At 42.5% G+C, this 19,217-nt stretch overlaps 2 protein-coding genes across 3 annotated transcripts; one reads left to right on the top strand and one right to left on the bottom strand.

Annotated features, from left to right (window-relative positions):
* Positions 1 to 688: 688 nt before the first annotated feature.
* wdr1 (WD repeat domain 1) lies at positions 689 to 10,786 on the bottom strand. The gene is made up of 15 exons (XM_068595119.1): positions 10,640 to 10,786; positions 9,021 to 9,142; positions 8,611 to 8,701; positions 8,358 to 8,505; positions 7,290 to 7,470; positions 6,059 to 6,136; positions 5,791 to 5,871; positions 5,004 to 5,237; positions 4,827 to 4,914; positions 3,939 to 4,095; positions 3,184 to 3,271; positions 2,954 to 3,064; positions 2,651 to 2,824; positions 2,384 to 2,528; positions 689 to 1,583 (listed from the first exon to the last, which is right to left on the bottom strand). The coding sequence occupies exons 1-15, from the start codon at positions 10,653 to 10,655 to the stop codon at positions 1,477 to 1,479; spliced, it is 1,821 nt and encodes a 606-aa protein (XP_068451220.1). The 5' UTR covers positions 10,656 to 10,786; the 3' UTR covers positions 689 to 1,476.
* A 2,007-nt stretch (positions 10,787 to 12,793) lies between these two features.
* On the top strand, positions 12,794 to 19,001 carry idh3b (isocitrate dehydrogenase (NAD(+)) 3 non-catalytic subunit beta). 2 transcript variants are annotated; one of them, XM_068594791.1, is made up of 11 exons: positions 12,794 to 12,865; positions 13,912 to 14,085; positions 14,245 to 14,365; positions 14,462 to 14,522; positions 14,620 to 14,752; positions 15,232 to 15,365; positions 15,490 to 15,592; positions 15,701 to 15,847; positions 16,531 to 16,625; positions 16,780 to 16,840; positions 18,482 to 19,001. In XM_068594791.1, exons 1-11 carry the CDS (start codon positions 12,824 to 12,826, stop codon positions 18,557 to 18,559), a joined length of 1,149 nt encoding a protein of 382 aa, XP_068450892.1. In that variant the 5' UTR covers positions 12,794 to 12,823; the 3' UTR covers positions 18,560 to 19,001. The 2 variants fall into 2 exon arrangements, with proteins under 2 accessions (XP_068450892.1, XP_068450891.1); XM_068594790.1 differs by lacking the exon at positions 18,482 to 19,001 and adding an exon at positions 17,462 to 18,430.
* Positions 19,002 to 19,217: the final 216 nt, after the last annotated feature.

The following is a 19,217-nucleotide window of genomic DNA, read 5'->3' as shown; positions in this document are numbered from 1 at the left end:
CAAATAATTAATTTGAATAGTCTAAAAATACCAACAGTTGTCACCCATAGGAACACCTTGCTGAAAATAATAAAGGGTTATTCTATTATCTACCATACCTCACATAAACGGGTTGAACAAAATAACTATTGTTAGACCACTATAAAGTCATAAAGGGATTTGCATAATCACTGAATTGTTCAAAGTTATGCGTCTTGACCACCAAATTGAGACCATATAAAGATAACGTAAGATAGGCAAAAACATTTTAATGATTGTGACTGTTTACAATTGATTGAAAAGCTTATAGGCCGGACGACCGGACACTACCATTACATAACATGGTGGTACACTTAGTCACTGAGTTTGTGATCTTTGCTGCCCATCCCTCTGCACCCACAGGACCCTTGTGGTGTGTTCAGGTCCTGCAGATACTTTGCATTAACATGCAGTGAAACTCCGTTGAAATTACACCACTGCTACTGAAGGACGACCCGCTCTCACACCCAGTGTCAGGGTCTTTTATTGTGAAACTAACAATTGTGGCCGTTTTGCACAGCTGTGCACGTTGTCGGAGTAATAAAGTGTTTGCCGTTAGTCTATTACCTTCATAAAGCCACACAACCCTCTGTTACCATTCCCACACACACACCCAAGTGTGAGCCTGGATACCACAAAAAGGCTTGTAGAAAGAGTGTACAGCTGCATGAAAGGGAAAATGCATAAAAATGTTTTATTATTCATTAATAACTTCGACCTTGGAAGCGAATGCATAAAGACATGGGGGGGAGGGAGGGGAGAAAAAACAAACAAGTGCCGACAAACAAAGTGAGGCCCAAACAAAAACAAACACAGCAACAACACGGGACCTTCAACTGGACCGACGGCATCTCGGCTGAACGCCTACTTTGTTCTTTCAGATCCCATCGTCCCGCCCCAGCTCAACAAGAAGAGTTGTGATACATACAAAGTATAAAACCTTAGACAAAACGAGAAGAAAAAAAACCTTTGCACCTTGAAAATTTAAACGTGTCAGACCACCGTTGCTCATCTCAGCAATGGAACCAAAAAGGTTTCATTTCTTTCAAACATGATTTTGTTTAAAACAAAAAAAGCCGACGTTCATTTAATTAACTGTCAAGTGAAGATTCATTGAGCCCAAAGATCGACACAAGGTTTTCAGTTCGAGCCCAAGTGAAAGCTAGTACTTATGGAATGTCGAGCTTACAAATAATAGAGGGTCCACACAGCTCAAGATGTAAAAAGCACTCACGGTTACGTCGCATTATTTCAACAATTTGCCTCCGTGTTTAGTTGAAGGTTATTCACGTCAAATAAACGCATCTTGGATCATTTTCAATGGGAGCTTTTCCCCCCAAGCCAGAATTAAAATTTGGATGTTTACAGACACCGTAGAGTGAAAACACAGTAAAAGGAAAGATGTAATTCTACAGTAGTCCTTGTCCCTGGACATGTGGAAGTCCCTCTGCTTGTCGCTCAGTATTTAATCGTCCACTGCTTGACGCTGGCGTCGTGGGAGGTGGTGACGAGCGTGTGCGCGTCCACCCAGGCCAGGCCGCTGACGTGGTGCAACCGGTGAGTGTCTGCAGATCGAGAACAAAAAACAACAGTTACAAAGACGCCTCAAGGAAAAGGGGAGTGTTCAACTGTCAATAATCAATACAAACGCTCTATAACCTACTGTGATACTACTTATGGAAGGAGGTTTTTAATGCAATATGAGCCATTAAAATCTGTAATTACCTCTCTATAGTCTGCCATTCCCATGCACGCATCATAGGTATTTATTTGTAGATGTATCTGTTTGAAGGCCTCACTTTTTACTGCTGGATCTCCTCGAGTCGTTTACCGTTACGACTGAAGCAAACTGAACATTTCAAACTGCTGCGCAACATTAAAACTGACGAAACGGAGAGTTTTTTTTTTTTATTGTGGAGCGATCATAAGTAACAGTCATCTTCCACATTTGTTGACAACTGCTCGAGAAGTCTTTGCAGTAGCATCAAACTATACTCGTTAGCATAGGCCTCTCCAAAACAAGCAGCAGCAAAAATATTAAGCATTTACTTTAAGTGCATATGAATTTAGCGCGATGCATAATTCATCTCGGCGAAAATTGTTGGATTCAAGATATTGCAATAACATGTGCAAATATAACAAAGTTACTTGTACAACAAGAACCAAATTACAATTTAGGGTTACAAAATATAGTAGAGGCATTGCACAAGAATACGATGACAGTATTGCACAAACAGTGTATGAAATACAATGTGTACAGCTACAAATGTACAGGGTGGTCGTGACATGAAGTCACAGCAGCTATCTAGTTGCTGATTTAGTTGCTGAGTGACTTCCAAGTGCATCGGTGTGCACTTGTGCATACCTGGGAGCTTAATCCTCTTGTCTGAGTCAGAAAGCGTCCAAATGAACACATTCATGTCCATCCCGCCAGTCGCAAAGTGCTCATTGTCAGGTGACCAGGCCAAAGTCACTGGTTTGGCGTGGTGTCCGTGATACTCATTTTTGACCTGGTGGTGGTGGGAAGAAATGCATATCAGCGACTATAACTTCCATAAAACCCCTGTATTGAATGGATATTCAGGATTAAATAAAACACATATATAAAAGTATGCAGGACAAAGATGTTCACCGAGTAGTTGTCAGCCACAGTAAAAGCTGTGGCGACCTTCTTATCGTCGATGACGGCCAGATAGGCGCCGTCGTTGGAGTAGGCCATGTCGGTGATCGCGCCTGCAGACTTGAGCGTTTGCCCCTCGTCCTTCAGAGAGTTGCCCTGAACGGCGTACAGGCGGATCCCCCCATCCTGAAGAGGAACAAAGGACATCATTCGGGTGTGAGGAAGAGTGTGCAGAGTTCCTTAAAAATAGAGTAGTACTAAAAAGTCAGAGATATGCCGTTATATCCCTAAACTTGAAAGCAGATTTCCACTTACTGCGCCCCCGACAGCAGCAATGGAGCCCCCGGGATGGAGAGCGCCAACCTCCGCTTCGTAGTCCAGATTGTCTAATGTGAAGACTTTCTTCTTATCCTTCAGCAAGACGATCTAGAAGAAGCGAGGGATGACGAAGGACGGCATCAAAATGAGACCAAGTGTGCAGCCACGGGGTTAAAATATTGGGTGGGTTATGTAAAGCTAAGATCATAACTCAATAGAGGCATTACCTGGCCAATGCACACAGCCAGTGACAGCCCCCCTGCGGCTGCGGACACACTTTTAGGCTGGAAATCCATCTTCACCACATCGGAGGCACTGAAAACCACCAGTCAGGATTATTATTATTTTAAGCAGTCTGACGGAGAAAGCAAAAAGTCAGCTACACAGGGACATCCAAGACATACAAAGAGAGTTTAAAAATCAAAATATACACTTTTATTGCCCGTACCTGTAGTGTCATTTATAGATCTAGACTGCTTTGGTGTGCGTTGCATAGTTTTTGGTGATTTCCAGCAAAAGAGATGCCTGCCTCAAATGTCATGGGACTATACGGCACTCGCCATGTGCCACACATTATAGAGATCACAAGGAGTTGGAGGTAACCAGGTCATGAGTGGAGTGAAGAGACTTCTCCACGGCTGATAACCAACTCACACCAAAACAAACTTGATCAATAAACAGCGCTTCAGGTAAAAGGAAACTGGTTTATTTTTGGGCGAACTGTCCCTTTAAGAATATGAAAGGAACTCATTTTTTAATTGCCATTTTCCATCCACGTCCTACTAAAATATTTACTCGATGCGAAGCACAACTACGTTCTTGGTTCTGTGAAGGAACTTCATGACTTATAATCCATGTGACAGACAATGAGACGTCGGCACATCGATCATTACAAAACAGTCATAAACTTCACAATTTAAAGTGTTTTCTTCCAGACGATCCACACTCTCATAGTCATCTCATACAGCATCACGAGCCCTACCTGTACTCCGTCTTGGCGAGGTTGGTGTAGCGCAGCGTATCGTCCATGCTGCAGGTCACCAGCTGGCCGGCGTCGTCCGTCACCATCTTGCTCACTTGGTTGCCGTGGCCCTTCCCCAAGAAACAGTCGTTCTCACCAGTTTCTGCATCCCAGTAATGTGAAGCTTTCGTTAAGGGGGAAAAAAAACATTGACGGCTTGAGATGCACATGTCAGGATGCAGAGAAGTCATCCTGGCCTGCATCCCTCCAGGACTTGTGCATCTCCAGAGGCAGAAAGCATCACTGTGGACCCAGAACAGCATCTTTCCATCACAACTATTCAAGCATCCTGGCACTTTGCGTCAAGATGTAATCTAATGCATAGATGGAGGCGTCTCTTTATAATTCCAAAGGACTAGTCACTTTACAACAAAAGCAAACCCCTCATCAGGAATACAAGCATTTATTAACTTAAATACTTTAGAAAAATCACTGCTGGGATAAAGTTACTACCCACAACATGCTAAATCCTTTCCAATTCTGGTGGTTCAAGCCTTTAGTCTTACTTTATTTATAAAAATATCCCAATTCTTTTGAGCGAGTGCGGGTTTCAGCTTTCAAAAAGCTCAAATTACAATTATAAACATCTTTACAAACTCTGCTTCGTCTCTTAAATCAAAAACGCGCCATCTCACAGACTTCATTTGGGCTCCAGGAGCTTCCCACTCACAGAAAAGGGCTTTAAATTTGTGCTGAAGAACCCTTGAGTTAAGCTGCTCACCATCTAAAACTGATCATCAATTAACATATGCCTCTACATTTGCCAGAGCGTCTCGAAACGATCAAAAGTAAATGACGGACCGTATAAATGACCCTTAAGGGACAGCTCGTTTATCAGTGAAAGGATATTAATGTGTCCGTCGTGACTCCCCGAGTAGATGTACGGCCGCCCGTCCTTTTTGTGGACGGTCAGACACTGGATGGATTTGCTGTGACCCTGTTGGAAGAGTTGATGTAGAATATCAACTCAATACCCAATAAAAGCTTGTGATAAGAGTTGATGACATCCAGGAAAGGGAGTCTGACCTTGATGGCGCGGATGGGCCGGTCGGGGTTGTTCTTGTCCAGGTAGTTGATGTACCCCGACAAGGAGATGGTGAGCAGGTGGTCGTTCTGCCACAGGCAGCCCAGCTGCTGGTCCGACACGTCAGAGCCCAGGTTGAAGGTGGTGACGGCCGTCCCAGCGCCGACGTCCCACAGCTTCACGGTCTTGTCCCCCGAGGCGGAGATCAGCTGGGAGCTGTCGGGGCTCCAGCTGACCTGGAGGATGGAAAGCAGGGAGGGGAGATTATATTAATGTGCATGGTGGGCTGAGGGGGTAATTTTTTACTCAAAAGAACCACCAGTTATTTGGAAAATAAAAGAAATGGTAACTTCAGGACAGAAGGAGACGCTTTCAGAACACATAACGCACCAATGTTTAATAAAGGTGTGTCCTCACGCTCTAGGCAGACTGCATGCCAACGCTAAGCTAACACCCATTCAGCGAACAATACCGAATGTTAGATGGATAGAAAACTTTATTAATCTCCAGAGGAGAAACTCATTTGTCACCAAAGACAACAACAGACTCATACAAACAGCAACAGACATAAAACACACATTACAAGAACAAATAGCAGAAAATGTTGTATGAAACAAGACACATAACTGATGTAGAAAGATGATGAATATAAAGCTAAAAACCACAACTAAAGGCGTTTATTAAAATAAATAATAATTCTGCCGGGACAATCGAGCTTTTCAGACAGTCGAACACTTTGCATCCTGAATGAACTTACTTACAAAAGATAAAGATAAAAAGGCGACTTACAGCATAGATGCCTCCTTTGTGGGCTTTCTCTCCGCCCAGCGAGGAGATCAGCGTTCCTTCTTTTCCATCATAGAGAAACATCTGTGGAAATATTGCTCATTAGACAGATGGAGGACAAATTATGTCCACACGACAGTTTGAGAGTTTTTTCTGTACAAACCGTCCTCAGATAATATTTGTATCGTTTCTGTAGACCATTATTTATTTAGTTATTTCTGTACCGGGCCATCTTACTTTCAGCTGTTCACATGGTCACATGACCACTCACCTGACCGTCAGCTCCAGCTGTCACAAACTTATTCCCATCTGGAGAGAAACGAACACAGTTGACAAACTGGCTGTGGTCCTTTAGGCGTCACCGGGGAAGCAGAGGGGGAGAAGAGGAAATGATTCATGAGGAAAGATGGTTGACATTAATATACTGTCCATGTTTGTATTCTAGTTGGCACAGTCTTATACTTTCAAACAAGATTTAAGACGTTTTTACTGTCGTAAGCACAGATAACAGTTATTCTACACAATGAAAAGCTTATTTTGCTCAGTCCTCTTAACACAGAATAACAATAAAGTTAAGGTAAAAAAATTGAACAGTATTGCACAAAAATATGATAATAGTAAGATAAAATATAATAGTATGATAAAATATGATAGTCATCATAGTGATAAAAGCAATACACAAGTCAAACCAGCAAGTAGAACAAAGAAATATATTTATCATTTGCTGTCATCTTGTTGACAAAAAGATATTCATAGTCCTTTACTTTAGACAATCAGAGCCTAGTTTAATTTTTCAGAGCTTAGTTTAATGTTGATGCTTCAGTTGAATGAGAAACCAAACTGCTGACAGTCTATAAATAAATAGGATTTTTAAGCAGAAGACAAAACGTGGTGCTCAATACTGTGTTAGGCCCCAAGTGCTTCTGGAAGAAAGGTCTGCTTTAAGAATGTGGCTCACTTGTTCTCCAAGAAGTTACAGGGGAAGTGAGTTATGTAATATGGAAACAGACAAACAAGGACACACTGTCAACAACCAGGGTGGGACCGCCTGGAGATGACCGGCGGGCGTTCAGAAAAAGAGACATACCTTCACCTACTGTTGCCGCGTTTCCCAGATTTGATCGTTCTTAAGGACTTATGAAGACTCTTAAGAAGGGTTCGGTTAAGAAGGAGCGCTAAGATAGGCGTGTTTCCCAGTTCTTAACTGCCTTCTGCTGTTAGGAGTGAGTCAGGCTGATCTTACGTTTCCTTCGTAATGAAAGAGCGTCTTAAGCTAAGAACCACTCTGGGAAACACGTCCATTGAGCGCTCTTAAGAAGCTCTTAGCGCTTAAGAGCTTCTTAACGAATCTGGGAAACGCGGCCTATGTCTGCAAGTTGCTGATGGCAACTAGCGTTTTAGTTTTCTAGACGTATCAGATCAACCAGCTCGGCTCTAATTGCTTTGAATAAACACAAATTCCTACGAGGGGCAGGGTGGGGAAGTTAATCTTTGCAACTCACTCGTAGCGTGAACTCGAACTTGAAGGGCGGCCCTTTAAAGAAAGACGCGCAGGTGTCGTCGCTGGCAGCGGCGAGGCGGTAAGGGCGCGTCTGCTTTATGTCCACGCTGTTGATGTGCTTGGAGTGTCCGTGCAGGTCCCCGACCGAGGAGCCGGTGTCCCACAGGAACACGGCGCCGAACCTGCAGCGGGGAAAGAAAATACACACCAGTCTACAAGTGTTGCAGGATGAAAAGAAAGCAAGAGCGGACGCAGAATATGCATTCACGCTGACAGACTAAAACACTAATTGATTTACTTTTTTCGAATTGTATTGATGGCCAGTTGTGTGTTGAAGGTTTAACCCGTTAAACTGCGGAACCAAATTTTGTCTCCAGACCTCTTTTTCTCTGTGTTTGAGTCGTCGTAGGAACCCCAAATTAATTCAAATACTTGTGTTTATTGTCTGTATTTGTTCAGCAAGGTCTTGGGGAAAAAATGTATATCTGCAACAACAACAAAAAACACTTAAAAATATATTTTGATGGCAACTATGAACATCCAGCATGATCTGAGCCAGATTCCCCAAAAATGCCTCCTGGAGCGTCAATAAGACACCTTTTTGGAAAGATTAGGACCTAAAGAAACAGAATCTGTAACAAAAATCACAATAAAACAAAGTCTTGGTCTGTTTGGAAGGAGTTTCAGTCAAAAAACTGTTTCGTTCGGTTCAAAAATGAATGGAAAAATTACGTATTTTATGCCAAAAGATTGTCTGAATGGGGCATGCTGGGACTTACAATGGGAGCGGGAGGATTTTCGCGCACCGTTTCCAAAAGGTTAAGTATCTAATACAGTTAATAGCCTTCACACACCGCTTCCCACGATATACAAAACCCACGACAATTACCATTCATTTTAATATAAATCCATCAAAACACCACATTGGCGTGTTAAACATGAACAAAAAGATGCAAAAGCAAACAATGGACGTGTGTGCAGTTGCCGTTTATTAGTGTAACTGCTGCAGAAGCCTCTCAGGAGACCCGAGTCATTGTGGTCCGACTTAATGAAAACCTCCCAGACTCACTTCTCTCGTCCGTCCCCAACGACGGCCATCCTCTTGCTGTCCTCGGTCCAGGCGATGTCCTTGACCTTGCCTGAAATGGGGGTGTACTCGTACTTGAGAATGTGCTCTTTCTGGGTGGTGTCCCAGATGCGGATCTTTCCCGATACATCTAAACAAAAAAGGAGACAAAAACAATCGTTTTAGTAAAGTTATGCACATTACTCTGGTAACTACACACACAGAGAGACACATGTGTTGACATCTGGTTGTTTACCTCCAGATGCAATGTAGTATCCACTGGGGGAATACTTAGCAACAGTGACCGCGTGGGCGTGTTCGGTGTAAATGTCTGCGATGGCTGGATTCTGTAAAGGCAGGACATGGGAGATATCAGCTGACAGAGAGACTTTTTTATTCCGTCACTTATGATAATTTCTCGCTTGTTAGATTAATTGAGTAAATATAAAAAAGGGGAAACAGCATCTCAGCTGCACAATAACTTCTTTGTTAAAGCTTAATATCCAAACCATCAATCAAAAGATGAATGACATGAGAGGCAATGTTTCCTACATTTAGTACAACTGGTTCCTGATAATTCAGAGTAACTGAATACCGATTGGCATAACTACAAAATCAGGCATGCAAAACGTGTTGAATGTGTATTTTCATGAAGATAAACATTACTTCAATGTCCCTGATGATGACACACTTCCCATTGGTGTACAGGAAGTTTTTTCCTTTGGGATCACCACCAATCACTTTTGCAACTCCCCGCTCCATCTGCGGCAGGCTGGCAAATACATGCTCTGGAAAGGAAAAAGAAAGAAAAGGGAGACATGAAAAGCAGTCAGATAATATAAAGCATTACATTAATACAGCTCGAAGAAACAAATTGACGATGTTACATTGAACATCCAGGGCTACTCGAGATAGCGCCTCATATCTTGACTCATATTTGTTGTAGATAGGATATGAGTATGCAGATTTATTCAGCATTGCTTAGTTCTGCATCAATCATTCTGGAGGTGTTGAACATGGCTGCTGACCTCACAGATATGTGTCCATTAAAAGTAGATTTTTTTCCACCGAAACATTTAAAAAAAGATGGCAGGAAGACAAAGTGGGGAGGGTATCGTTTAAGTGCACAGTACACACACACACACCATCGTTATCTTATGGTAAAAAAATAAATGAAAATCTAAATGCACGTCTTCGCACTGTGCCTCATCTTTATTTGCAGTATCACCACATGGATGAAAGTGGTTGCAAAGATTATACTGATAACTGAATGGTGGCATTTGCTATATTCAGTAGTTATGTAACGTTATTATCTGGGTTCATCCCTTACAACCCCCCAAAAAAACCAACATCACTCACAATTATGTTAGTGACGTTACTTATACATTCACAACATGGGAGCAGTACTTTAACACCTGTGTGTCTGTGTGTGTGTGTGTGTGTGTGTGTGTGTGTGTGTGTGTGTGTGTGTGTGTGTGTGTGTGTGTGTGTGTGTGTGTGTCATATTTTGCACACTCCGTTTACATGCAATTAAATGTCCTTATTACACACTGCAGTTATTTGTATTCTATTGTGTATATATACACACATAGATTTTTTATTTTGTATATATCTCTCATCCCTGTTATATTTTATTTTATGCATTAGTTTATTCTCTTTGGTGTCTGTAAAGTGTTTAGCACTACTATGACAAGACATTTCCCCTTGGTGATCAATAAAGTACATTTCTATCCATACATCTTTCTTTAAAGCGGTCAGGAGGTTTGGAAGTCTTCCGCATTGGCTCGAGAAAAAAAAATCTGTTCTCTTATCGCGAACGTGATAAAAAAAAAAAAGCAATGACAGCCCAACTCTCCACTTTGCGCTGATCCCGCAGCCACTGCCCGTTTTCTGCGCCCTACTTCCCGCAGCAGGAGTCCGACATGTCAGCCAGCCTCCGTGCTTCTGGACATGTCACAACAACGCGAACTATTTCCTGACTGACGTTAGCTCGTCCGGCTAACGCCAACTTGCACTAACTGCTCCGCAGTGGACCTCACGTTGGGCCCGGAGCATCTCCACAGCACTGTCAGACACGGATGAATATGAACTGTGATTAAAAACACAATAAGAATCGTTTTTGGTCTGCTGAATTATGTGCCAACCCCCACGCAGCTATGGGCGAGGCTAGCTCGCTGTGCGGAGCTACCTGCGTCGATCTGCGGAAGAATGTCGTCAACAATTAAAGAGTTCCGGAGCTTTTATTTTTCCTCTCTGCCGCCGCCATTACGAAGAAGCAGACTTACTCAGTTCGTGCGACATGATCCTGTCTGGTCACTTGCTTCACGTTACTCTCCACAAATGAATGAAAAGGTGAAGCTTCCCCCCGGCTGTGCACTCCCCGATCACACAAACACGGAAGCGGGCGCAGCGCTCTTCTGCCTGGCTTTGCCCATATATAGTCAACTCAGCCAGTAACCATGCGCGACGTCACCAGGGACGCTTTATCCCTCAGTACGGTCTTCCAGGCTTCAAGGCCATTCCACCCAGTTCAGGGCTGCAGCAATTTGTCTATTAATTGATTTGTTGTCAACTATTAAATGATAATCAGTTTACGTCTGAAGTAATTCTTTACAAAAATAAAACAATTTTGGTTTATTTTACACTCCTGCGAGATTACACTGGATATCTTTTGAGTTGAAGACAAAACAAGACATTTGAGAATGGCATCTTGAGCTTTGGGAAACTCTAATATACATTTTTACCATGGTCTGGCATTTAATAGATAAAACAACTTCTCTTTAAAATGAGAAAATAATCAAAGTAGTTGTGCCTGAGCTTGTGCTTTTTGTGTGCTATTGTTACAGTAAAGTAACATTATTTAGAGAAATCAATACAGATATACCTGTATATTCATACACACATAACACATATACAAATAGATAGATAGATAGATAGATAGATAGATAGATAGATAGATAGATAGATAGATAGATAGATAGATAGATAGATAGATAGATAGATAGATAGACAGACAGACAGACAAGTAATACAAAACAAGTACTATAAACAAACAGTAAAGCAGTAATAAATAGATGGATCGATTATTAGCCAGGTAGGAGGATTCTCAGCTGTGTAGCGCCAATGTACTGATTTCAGAACAAAATAAGGAGGGCTCTGCCTGAGAGGTCGAGCTCAGGGCAAAGTTTCCACTAATTATCAGATGCCCGACATTGCCCCAAAATAATTGCAGGCGTGAATACCCAAATTAAATGCCCAACTAGGTAGATGAAGACTATTTGTGTGTCAGACTATAGCCCACTGATCTACAGTCTCACGTCGGTAAATTTAAAACCTGACGTCATCCTGTGTGTCAGTACAAAACGTCACTTACCTGGAATAGGATGGGGAACCCCCTGACCTATTTAGGATGGAGCCATTTCAGAAGGTGGGGGCATGAGTGGCAGCAGCAAGTGTAATGTTACAACAATACAAAATGTTAAAGACAATATTCTTAGCAATTTATGGAAAGATATGCGTTAGTGTGAAAATGTGCATCCTCAGCTGTTCACATAAAGATGGACACGGAGGCACCACAAGGGACTTTTTGAGCTCAGCTCAACAACATCTCTGACACAATAAATACCTGTAAACCTAAACATGTTCCAGGGGACCCTATGGCACTGGGCCCCTGAATCAGTCGAAATAAAGTGAATAGTATCTGTATTGCATAATTTACTGTTTCCTGTTTTATACACTTCTCAAAATAGTATATATTTTATTTTATATCATATATTTCTGTCGCTGATGTTCTCCTATACCATCCTATCTTCAGATTAAATTTGCCATCGTCATGAATGACCTCTCAAAAGAGCAATTGAGCACAGACATATCCTGTGTTTTTACCCTACATCACCTTTAGCTGCATTGTGTCACGTGTGTCATAATATAGATTGTGTGTGTGTGTTTTTGTGGTTTCTTTGTTTGTTTTTTTCTTTACTCAGAGATATAACCGGGAATGCTGTCACAATGAGCGAATGGAACCCAGAGTATGAGATGACTCTGTATTGCTTTATAATCAAACCTAATAATCATTTCTACCCCACATATATTTATTTAGAGTCATTTGCACAGGTACAGGACAGCAAGGCTCTACGTTGAAAATCTCAAGCGCATTTTTCTGGGACAACTTTGATAAAGAAAGAAAGGAAGGCAGTTAATACAACAGCATATAAAAGGCTAATATATGCACACACAAAAAATCATGCTACAAGCCCCTGCCTTGTCTCAAAGCTCGGTTTCCTCTGTGTTAGTAAATGATGTTTTAGACAGGCAAAGTGTGACACGACGTCCTCATGTTGGCTGCTCACCACCTCTGCAGAAGACAGTTCCTCTTCAGTCCACGTGGGGCGCTGTCGTTCCGCATTGAACGCTCTACCGTTAATGAGCCAGAGAAGAAGAAGAAGCTCAGTCGCTGCACGCCTGAAACGATGGCGGCCACCCTGAGAGGAAGCTTGGTAACATTGGTCAAGGTGAGTGCGGAGACGGTGTTTACGCACTTATTTTAACACGCGGGCAGGACAGGAGGTCGTGTTTGTTGAACTCGAGCAGCAAGTTATTCAAACCTGTGACAGAAAGAGTCGGACTGGTTCGTGTCATTCGTGTGTTGTTGCAAACCACGAGCCGTTGAGTTGATAAAATCAGATAAAAAGGGATTTTTGTAGGTCCATCTGGTTTTCGTCAGCTGGTCAACGATTGAGGAAATATCGGTCATCAGTAGATGTTCGTCAAACAAGTCAATGTCCGCATTGTGTTGTGGGTTACGTGAGCTAAAGGAGCTAACGGAGCTAACGTCAGTTGGCTAACTCAGGTAATCCAAGACTAGATGAGTCTGTCATCACTGATCTATAATACAATCCTTTAATGTCTGTGAGGGTTCAGAAGAGACGTGCAGTTGGAGACTCGAGTTGATTTTTGACGGATTACAGCTAAAGTGAACTGTTTATTTGATGTAATACATGTTGTTACAGGTCAGTGGTTGATGACCCTTCAGCATCCTCTTGAAACATGTCAACAGAAACAACAAAACCACACCCACCTCTGCCACCTCAATCTGGCTAATCCAGCAAACGTGATACACCTCACATTGATGTCAACATCATGTATAGAAGAATAATAACTTTATTTATACAGCACCTGCAGTCAAGCAAAGCATGTAGACATAGCAACAATAAGACAAGACCACAAAATGCAACAAGCAGGACGTCAATACAAACAGAAAGAAAAGACAAGAAAGCGACGATGCCATAAAGTCAGTGAACACAGCACAAACAACAAAACAATCAAAAGGAATAGAAAACCAATAAATAAATGAAACAATTAGAGTAACAAAATAACTGTGTGGTACTCTTATGAAGCAATATTTCTCGTGTAATATTGCTCATTTATACCTTGTATCTCATTCATATTTCGCAAGATAAATCGGAGCAGCATATGAGGATAGTGAAAGATTGAAACAGAAGAAAGATTCTGCACAAAATACTTAACTTTGTCTCCCTCCCACCTCCCTTTCCCTCAGGGCTTGAGTAGCCCCCGGTGGCAGCAGCTGGCCTCTCGACCTTTGAGTGTGTCTGCTCGCCGCTGTGGCCCGGAAGCCCCTCCGGCGCGCGCTGATGCCGTCTTTAAGGTCACGATGGTGCCCGGTGACGGCGTGGGACCCGAGCTGATGACTGCCGTCAAGGACGTGTTCAGGGTACTTTTCTTTTTGTTATTTACAATGACGCCGATGTTATCCTCACTGCTCACATTGGTGCAGGATATTTAGCATCTATTCATGTTTGAGGGCATGTCTTTTGATTGTTTTTATTCTAATGGCTGATTTTTAAAGTATTTTTTGCAATCTTGTCTGCAGGCTGCAGATGTCCCAGTAGAATTTGAGGAGTTTCACCTGAGTGAGGTACAGAACATGGCCAGTGAGGAGAAGCTGGAGCAAGTGTTAACCTCAATGAAGAACAACAAAGTGGCCATGAAAGGTAGCTTTAATTATTAATATTTTGTCATCGTTCACCTCCATTTAAAAGACGGCAATGGACCTAACATGTACAATCATGACGTCCTATGTTTTCCAGGAAAGATTCACACACCCATGGAATTCAAAGGAGAGCTGGCTTCATATGAGATGAGACTGAGGTAAAACCAGGAAACTCCATGGGCATCTTTATGTGTGTATTTTGTGGGTTTTTTTTCCTGTTAAAAAAATAACAATTTCCCTATATCCATTTCCAAGGCGTAAACTGGACCTGTTTGCGAATGTGGTTCATGTGAACAGCCTGCCGGGCTACAGCACTCGCCACAACAATCTGGACCTGGTCATCATCCGCGAACAGACCGAGGGGGAGTACAGCTCCCTTGAACACGAGGTAAACAAACACTCCTCGCTGCGGCCGGAGGGTGAACAACAGGGGTTTGAAACTCACATGAAGAGGACATGTTTTTCTTTTAACGAGGGAGATTTCCATTGATCTCCCAGAGATTTGCCTCTCGTTAAACCGGGTATCAAAAGAAAGATGAATAAATCTGCCAGAGGTGCTGAAATAGTACATTCAGACTTATTGAAGGGGCTTAAAGTTGTTGCTTCTCATACATTTGTTCTTTAGCAGTCCTGCAGACGCAGTTTATTATGAAACCATGTGTGACCACGTACAGCTTCTCCTCACTGGTCTACTTTGAAGTTTCCAGTTGTATATCGGCGTAAAATATGAGTCTTTGCGTTGTCGAGAGCTTCAGCCGGTCCATCGGGCTGAAAAGTGTTCCTTGTAATGTATTTCTAATTCTCTTGCATTGTTGATAGTCACAGATATGTGTATTAAAATGTATGCACCCTCTTCCTGCTCTGTAGAGCGTGCCGGGTGTGATCGAATGTTTGAAGATCATCACCAGAACTAAGTCGAGGCGCATCGCCAAGTTCGCCTTTGATTACGCCACCAAGAAGGGACGAAGCAAGGTCACCGCTGTTCACAAGGCCAACATCATGTAAGGATGTATAGAAGCTCCCTCTTTGTGTTTTTGTTATTAAAAAAAAATAATTTTAAAGTAATTTTGCTGCTGATTTGTATTGTAGTGACAGCAACACTCATCCTTATCTTCTTTGTTATAGGAAGCTAGCAGACGGCTTATTTCTGCAGAGCTGTGCGGAGGTGGCACAACTGTACCCCAAAATCAAATATGAGAACATAATCATTGATAACTGTTGCATGCAGGTATATGCAGCCTTGCGGTTTCTTCTCCTTGACTTTATGAATTATCAATCAGCTGCTTCGGTATGAGTGTCACGCTTCCTTCTCATTGTACGAGTCACTTTGCTGCAGCTGGTCCAGAACCCGTACCAGTTCGACGTGCTGGTGATGCCCAACCTGTACGGGAACATCATCGATAACCTGGCGGCGGGGCTGGTCGGAGGAGCGGGAGTTGTTCCCGGGGAAAGCTACAGTGCAGAGTATGCTGTGTTTGAGACTGTGAGTTTCCACAAACTGCTAGCGATAGCTGTTTCATGCTAACTTGGTGGTGGAGAGGACGTACAGGACTTTTTGGTCCCTGAGTCACCTAGAGGCTTCCCTAAAGGACAGATGTTTCTGCATCCGGTTTATAAAGCACCAACAGAAGCTCCTGAAGATTTAAAGCCGCAGGACGCAAAAATCCAACAATGTTTTCCCATAGACTTTTCTATTTTTGAACCAAACGACACGTTTCTTTTACTAAAACACCTTCCCAATATGTAAAAGCATTGTTTTGTTGTGGATTCAGATTCCTTAGGTTTCCAGAAAGGTGTGTTATTAGTATGTAGGATGTTGTTAAGGCGCTGAATCATGGAGTTGGAGAAACTCAAGGACCACTCAGGGACCACTCAGGGACCACTCGAGGACGTATTTTTGACAAATCTTGCTCAGAATCATACTGGATGAATTATTATTGTTATTATTTAATACATACAGACAGACATACAGACATACATACATACATACATACATACATACTTAAAAATCATTTATTTGTGGAAAAAAATGATATGAAATAACACAAGTATTAAAACTCATTTGGGGTTCACATGACCACATGGACACGGGGACCGAGAGGCACTGACCCGTATATGACGCATGGGGTGTTCAAAGGGTAATTCCTCGTCTCTCTTCCCTTTCAGGGGGCACGCCACCCCTTCGCACAAGCCGTGGGCCGGAACATCGCCAACCCCACGGCCATGCTGCTCAGCGCCGCCAACATGCTCAGGCACCTCAAGTGAGTGCTCGTCTTGGTTTTAGTTGTAAGTCGCCAGTTGTCCTGTAAGGCGCGCCGCCCGCCTGAGAAAACAGCCTTAAGTGCCGTTTTTTTGTCTAAATGTTAACAAGTGCACGAGAAAGAACAGCGCCGTAAGTGTCACTGTGTTTTGCAGCCTGGAATATCACTCCCAAATGGTGTCTGATGCTGTCAAGAGGGTCATCAAACAGGGCAAGGTAAGTGTGTCCATGCCCACAAGTTCACTCAGGTTGTTTCTGTGGAGACACCGGGCACGACAACACTAACTAACCATTAACACATTCGTATTTAACAACCCTTTAAAGTGTACTTTAGTGCGTTAGAGAGCCTTTGATTACTTACTTTTCAGACTGTGTACACAAAATGCTCATCCATCTTACGTCAGCTCTCTTGCATTTCTCTTCCTCGCTCATTTTCAACCTTTATAACCGATCATGTTACCAGGAAAACCAATCTTTTTTTTTTAAACTAACTGACTCTTCCATCTGATCCATGTTGACAGTAACACACTGACACAAGCATGAAGTCGGGTCAACCATCGTGCCTCTGATAAACTGCATCGTCGATTCATCTCTTAAAAACTCAACTTAAAGTTCTTTCAGTTGGTGTAGACTTTGTAACTGTGTGAATGTAAGAACATATTAATTTAAAGTAAGGCCTGTTATTTGTATGCCCAGTTGTCTGAAGTGCCCTTCCGCTCCCTCCTGCCTTTCCTTTAATTCCCTCCCCTCCTTGTACCCCGTTATCCTGTGTGTGTGTGTGTGTGTGTGTGTGTGTGTGTGTGTCTGTCTGCACTTCCATCTGTCTGCACGTCTCAGGTTCGGACACGAGACCTCGGTGGGTACTCGACCACTGGCGACTTTGTGGGTACCGTGGTGGAAAACCTGCGTCACCGACCTGCTTACTAAAACGTGTCGTCTCCGTTCCTTAAATCTGGACATTGTTCTCCACATGAACCCAATGAACGCTGCCTCGTTAAGACTCACCTGCCCTCTCTTTACCAAAAAGACAGTTTTTTTCATCCGTTAACCACGACGTATGCAGTTTTATCCCTGTGCCTTGTGTGGAACTTCACTAACATAAATCGCATGGATTTATATCATACATCAACGTCATCTTTACGTTTTTAAAACCTTCCTTTGTGATTCTCCCGGTCCTCTAATCATGAGTGCACAGCAGCCTCACTGGGTTTGTGTTACAAATGTATGAACGCAGGATTTTCTGATTCACTTTTAGTCTTCCAAAACGAATGCAAATGGCTCATCATGTCACATATTTAAACATAATTTCCGAGCTCGCGTATGAAAAGGATTTGTATACCATGGTGCTGCTCGTCCACACATAACTCCCTACGCCGCCGATGCTGTAAGAATGAACAGCGCTGCTCTGTGTCCTGCTCCTCAGCTGTCACGCTTTGTGTAACGAGTCGCCAGCTGCTAACCGACAACATTAAAAGACACCGTCATGCATTCGTCAGTGCGCTCCTTTTGGTGCAAGCGAATGCGTCAAACGTTCGGCTCGAATGTGTTCCAAGTTTCCTACCTGCATATTAAAGTTTGTCAAATGTGTGATGTGACATTCAATAAATAACTTTCTGTCTCTTTAGTCACGTTTCTTTTGGTTAAATTCCCCCAAAAAATAAGATCATATTGGTTGCTTCTAAAATAAAAAAGAGGAACATATGTTAGGAAATGCAACGTTTTTTTAAAAGTCACACTCTTTGTGTCCTCTGAGTGCAGTTATTAAAGGCTCTCTAACGTGCTGGCCGTGTACTGTATGTGCACATGTGTTGCCGCAGCTGTGCACATAGTAACAAACTGTTTTTATGTTTGCAACAGGTGCGCACCGGAGACCTGGGGGGCTATGCCTCCAGCGACGAGTTCACCCAGGCTGTCATTGCTAACCTGACAGTCTGAGCTTCGTGTTTGCTAATCCGTCAGCTGCTGAGACGCACGCACACCGTTTCATTTGTTTTGTTTATTTACATCCTGTTCAACTTTTGAATGATTGTACACATACAGTATATTCCAGCGACAGTTTTCACACATTCTCCTATTGAAATGAAGTGAAATATGCAGCTATAATAATATCCACAACTTGCGGTTGAGTTTACCGCATTAACTTTGACGTCAAAGTAAAGTCTTACAGCCAGTGCACGGCGCGTTAACGTGGAGGGACAACGGTTCACACCAGTTTATATTCTTTTCTCTGGCAACATCCTGTAACTTCTTAACAGTTTCAACCAGCAGTCAAAACATGGTGGTTGCGTATGTTCTTATTATTTATTAACTTCCAACTTTTAGCTTCATTGCGTCTTTGTTCATGATGAGATATGAATAATAAATGATATATATGACAGCTTGTGTGCAAATTCTTTGCATGAATGTTAATAGATGGCTGGAGTGTTATGATGGACACGAAGAAACTGGAGGGAGACAGTTTTCTCTGGTTTCACTCAAATCTAATACACAAGTTGTCAGCTAAAGATTACTTTGATTGTGGTTCAATTAACTAATTTCTGGTTCAGAAAAATGTAAGATGCAATTTTCCAAAACCCAATTTATGTGTATTTTG

Source organism: Clinocottus analis, unplaced genomic scaffold (genome assembly GCF_023055335.1).
Source record: "Clinocottus analis isolate CAN_PGR_092001 unplaced genomic scaffold, fCliAna1.0.p SCAF_3, whole genome shotgun sequence".
Lineage (NCBI taxonomy): Eukaryota > Metazoa > Chordata > Actinopteri > Perciformes > Cottidae > Clinocottus > Clinocottus analis.
This window is presented reverse-complemented; position numbering and strand designations above follow the sequence as displayed.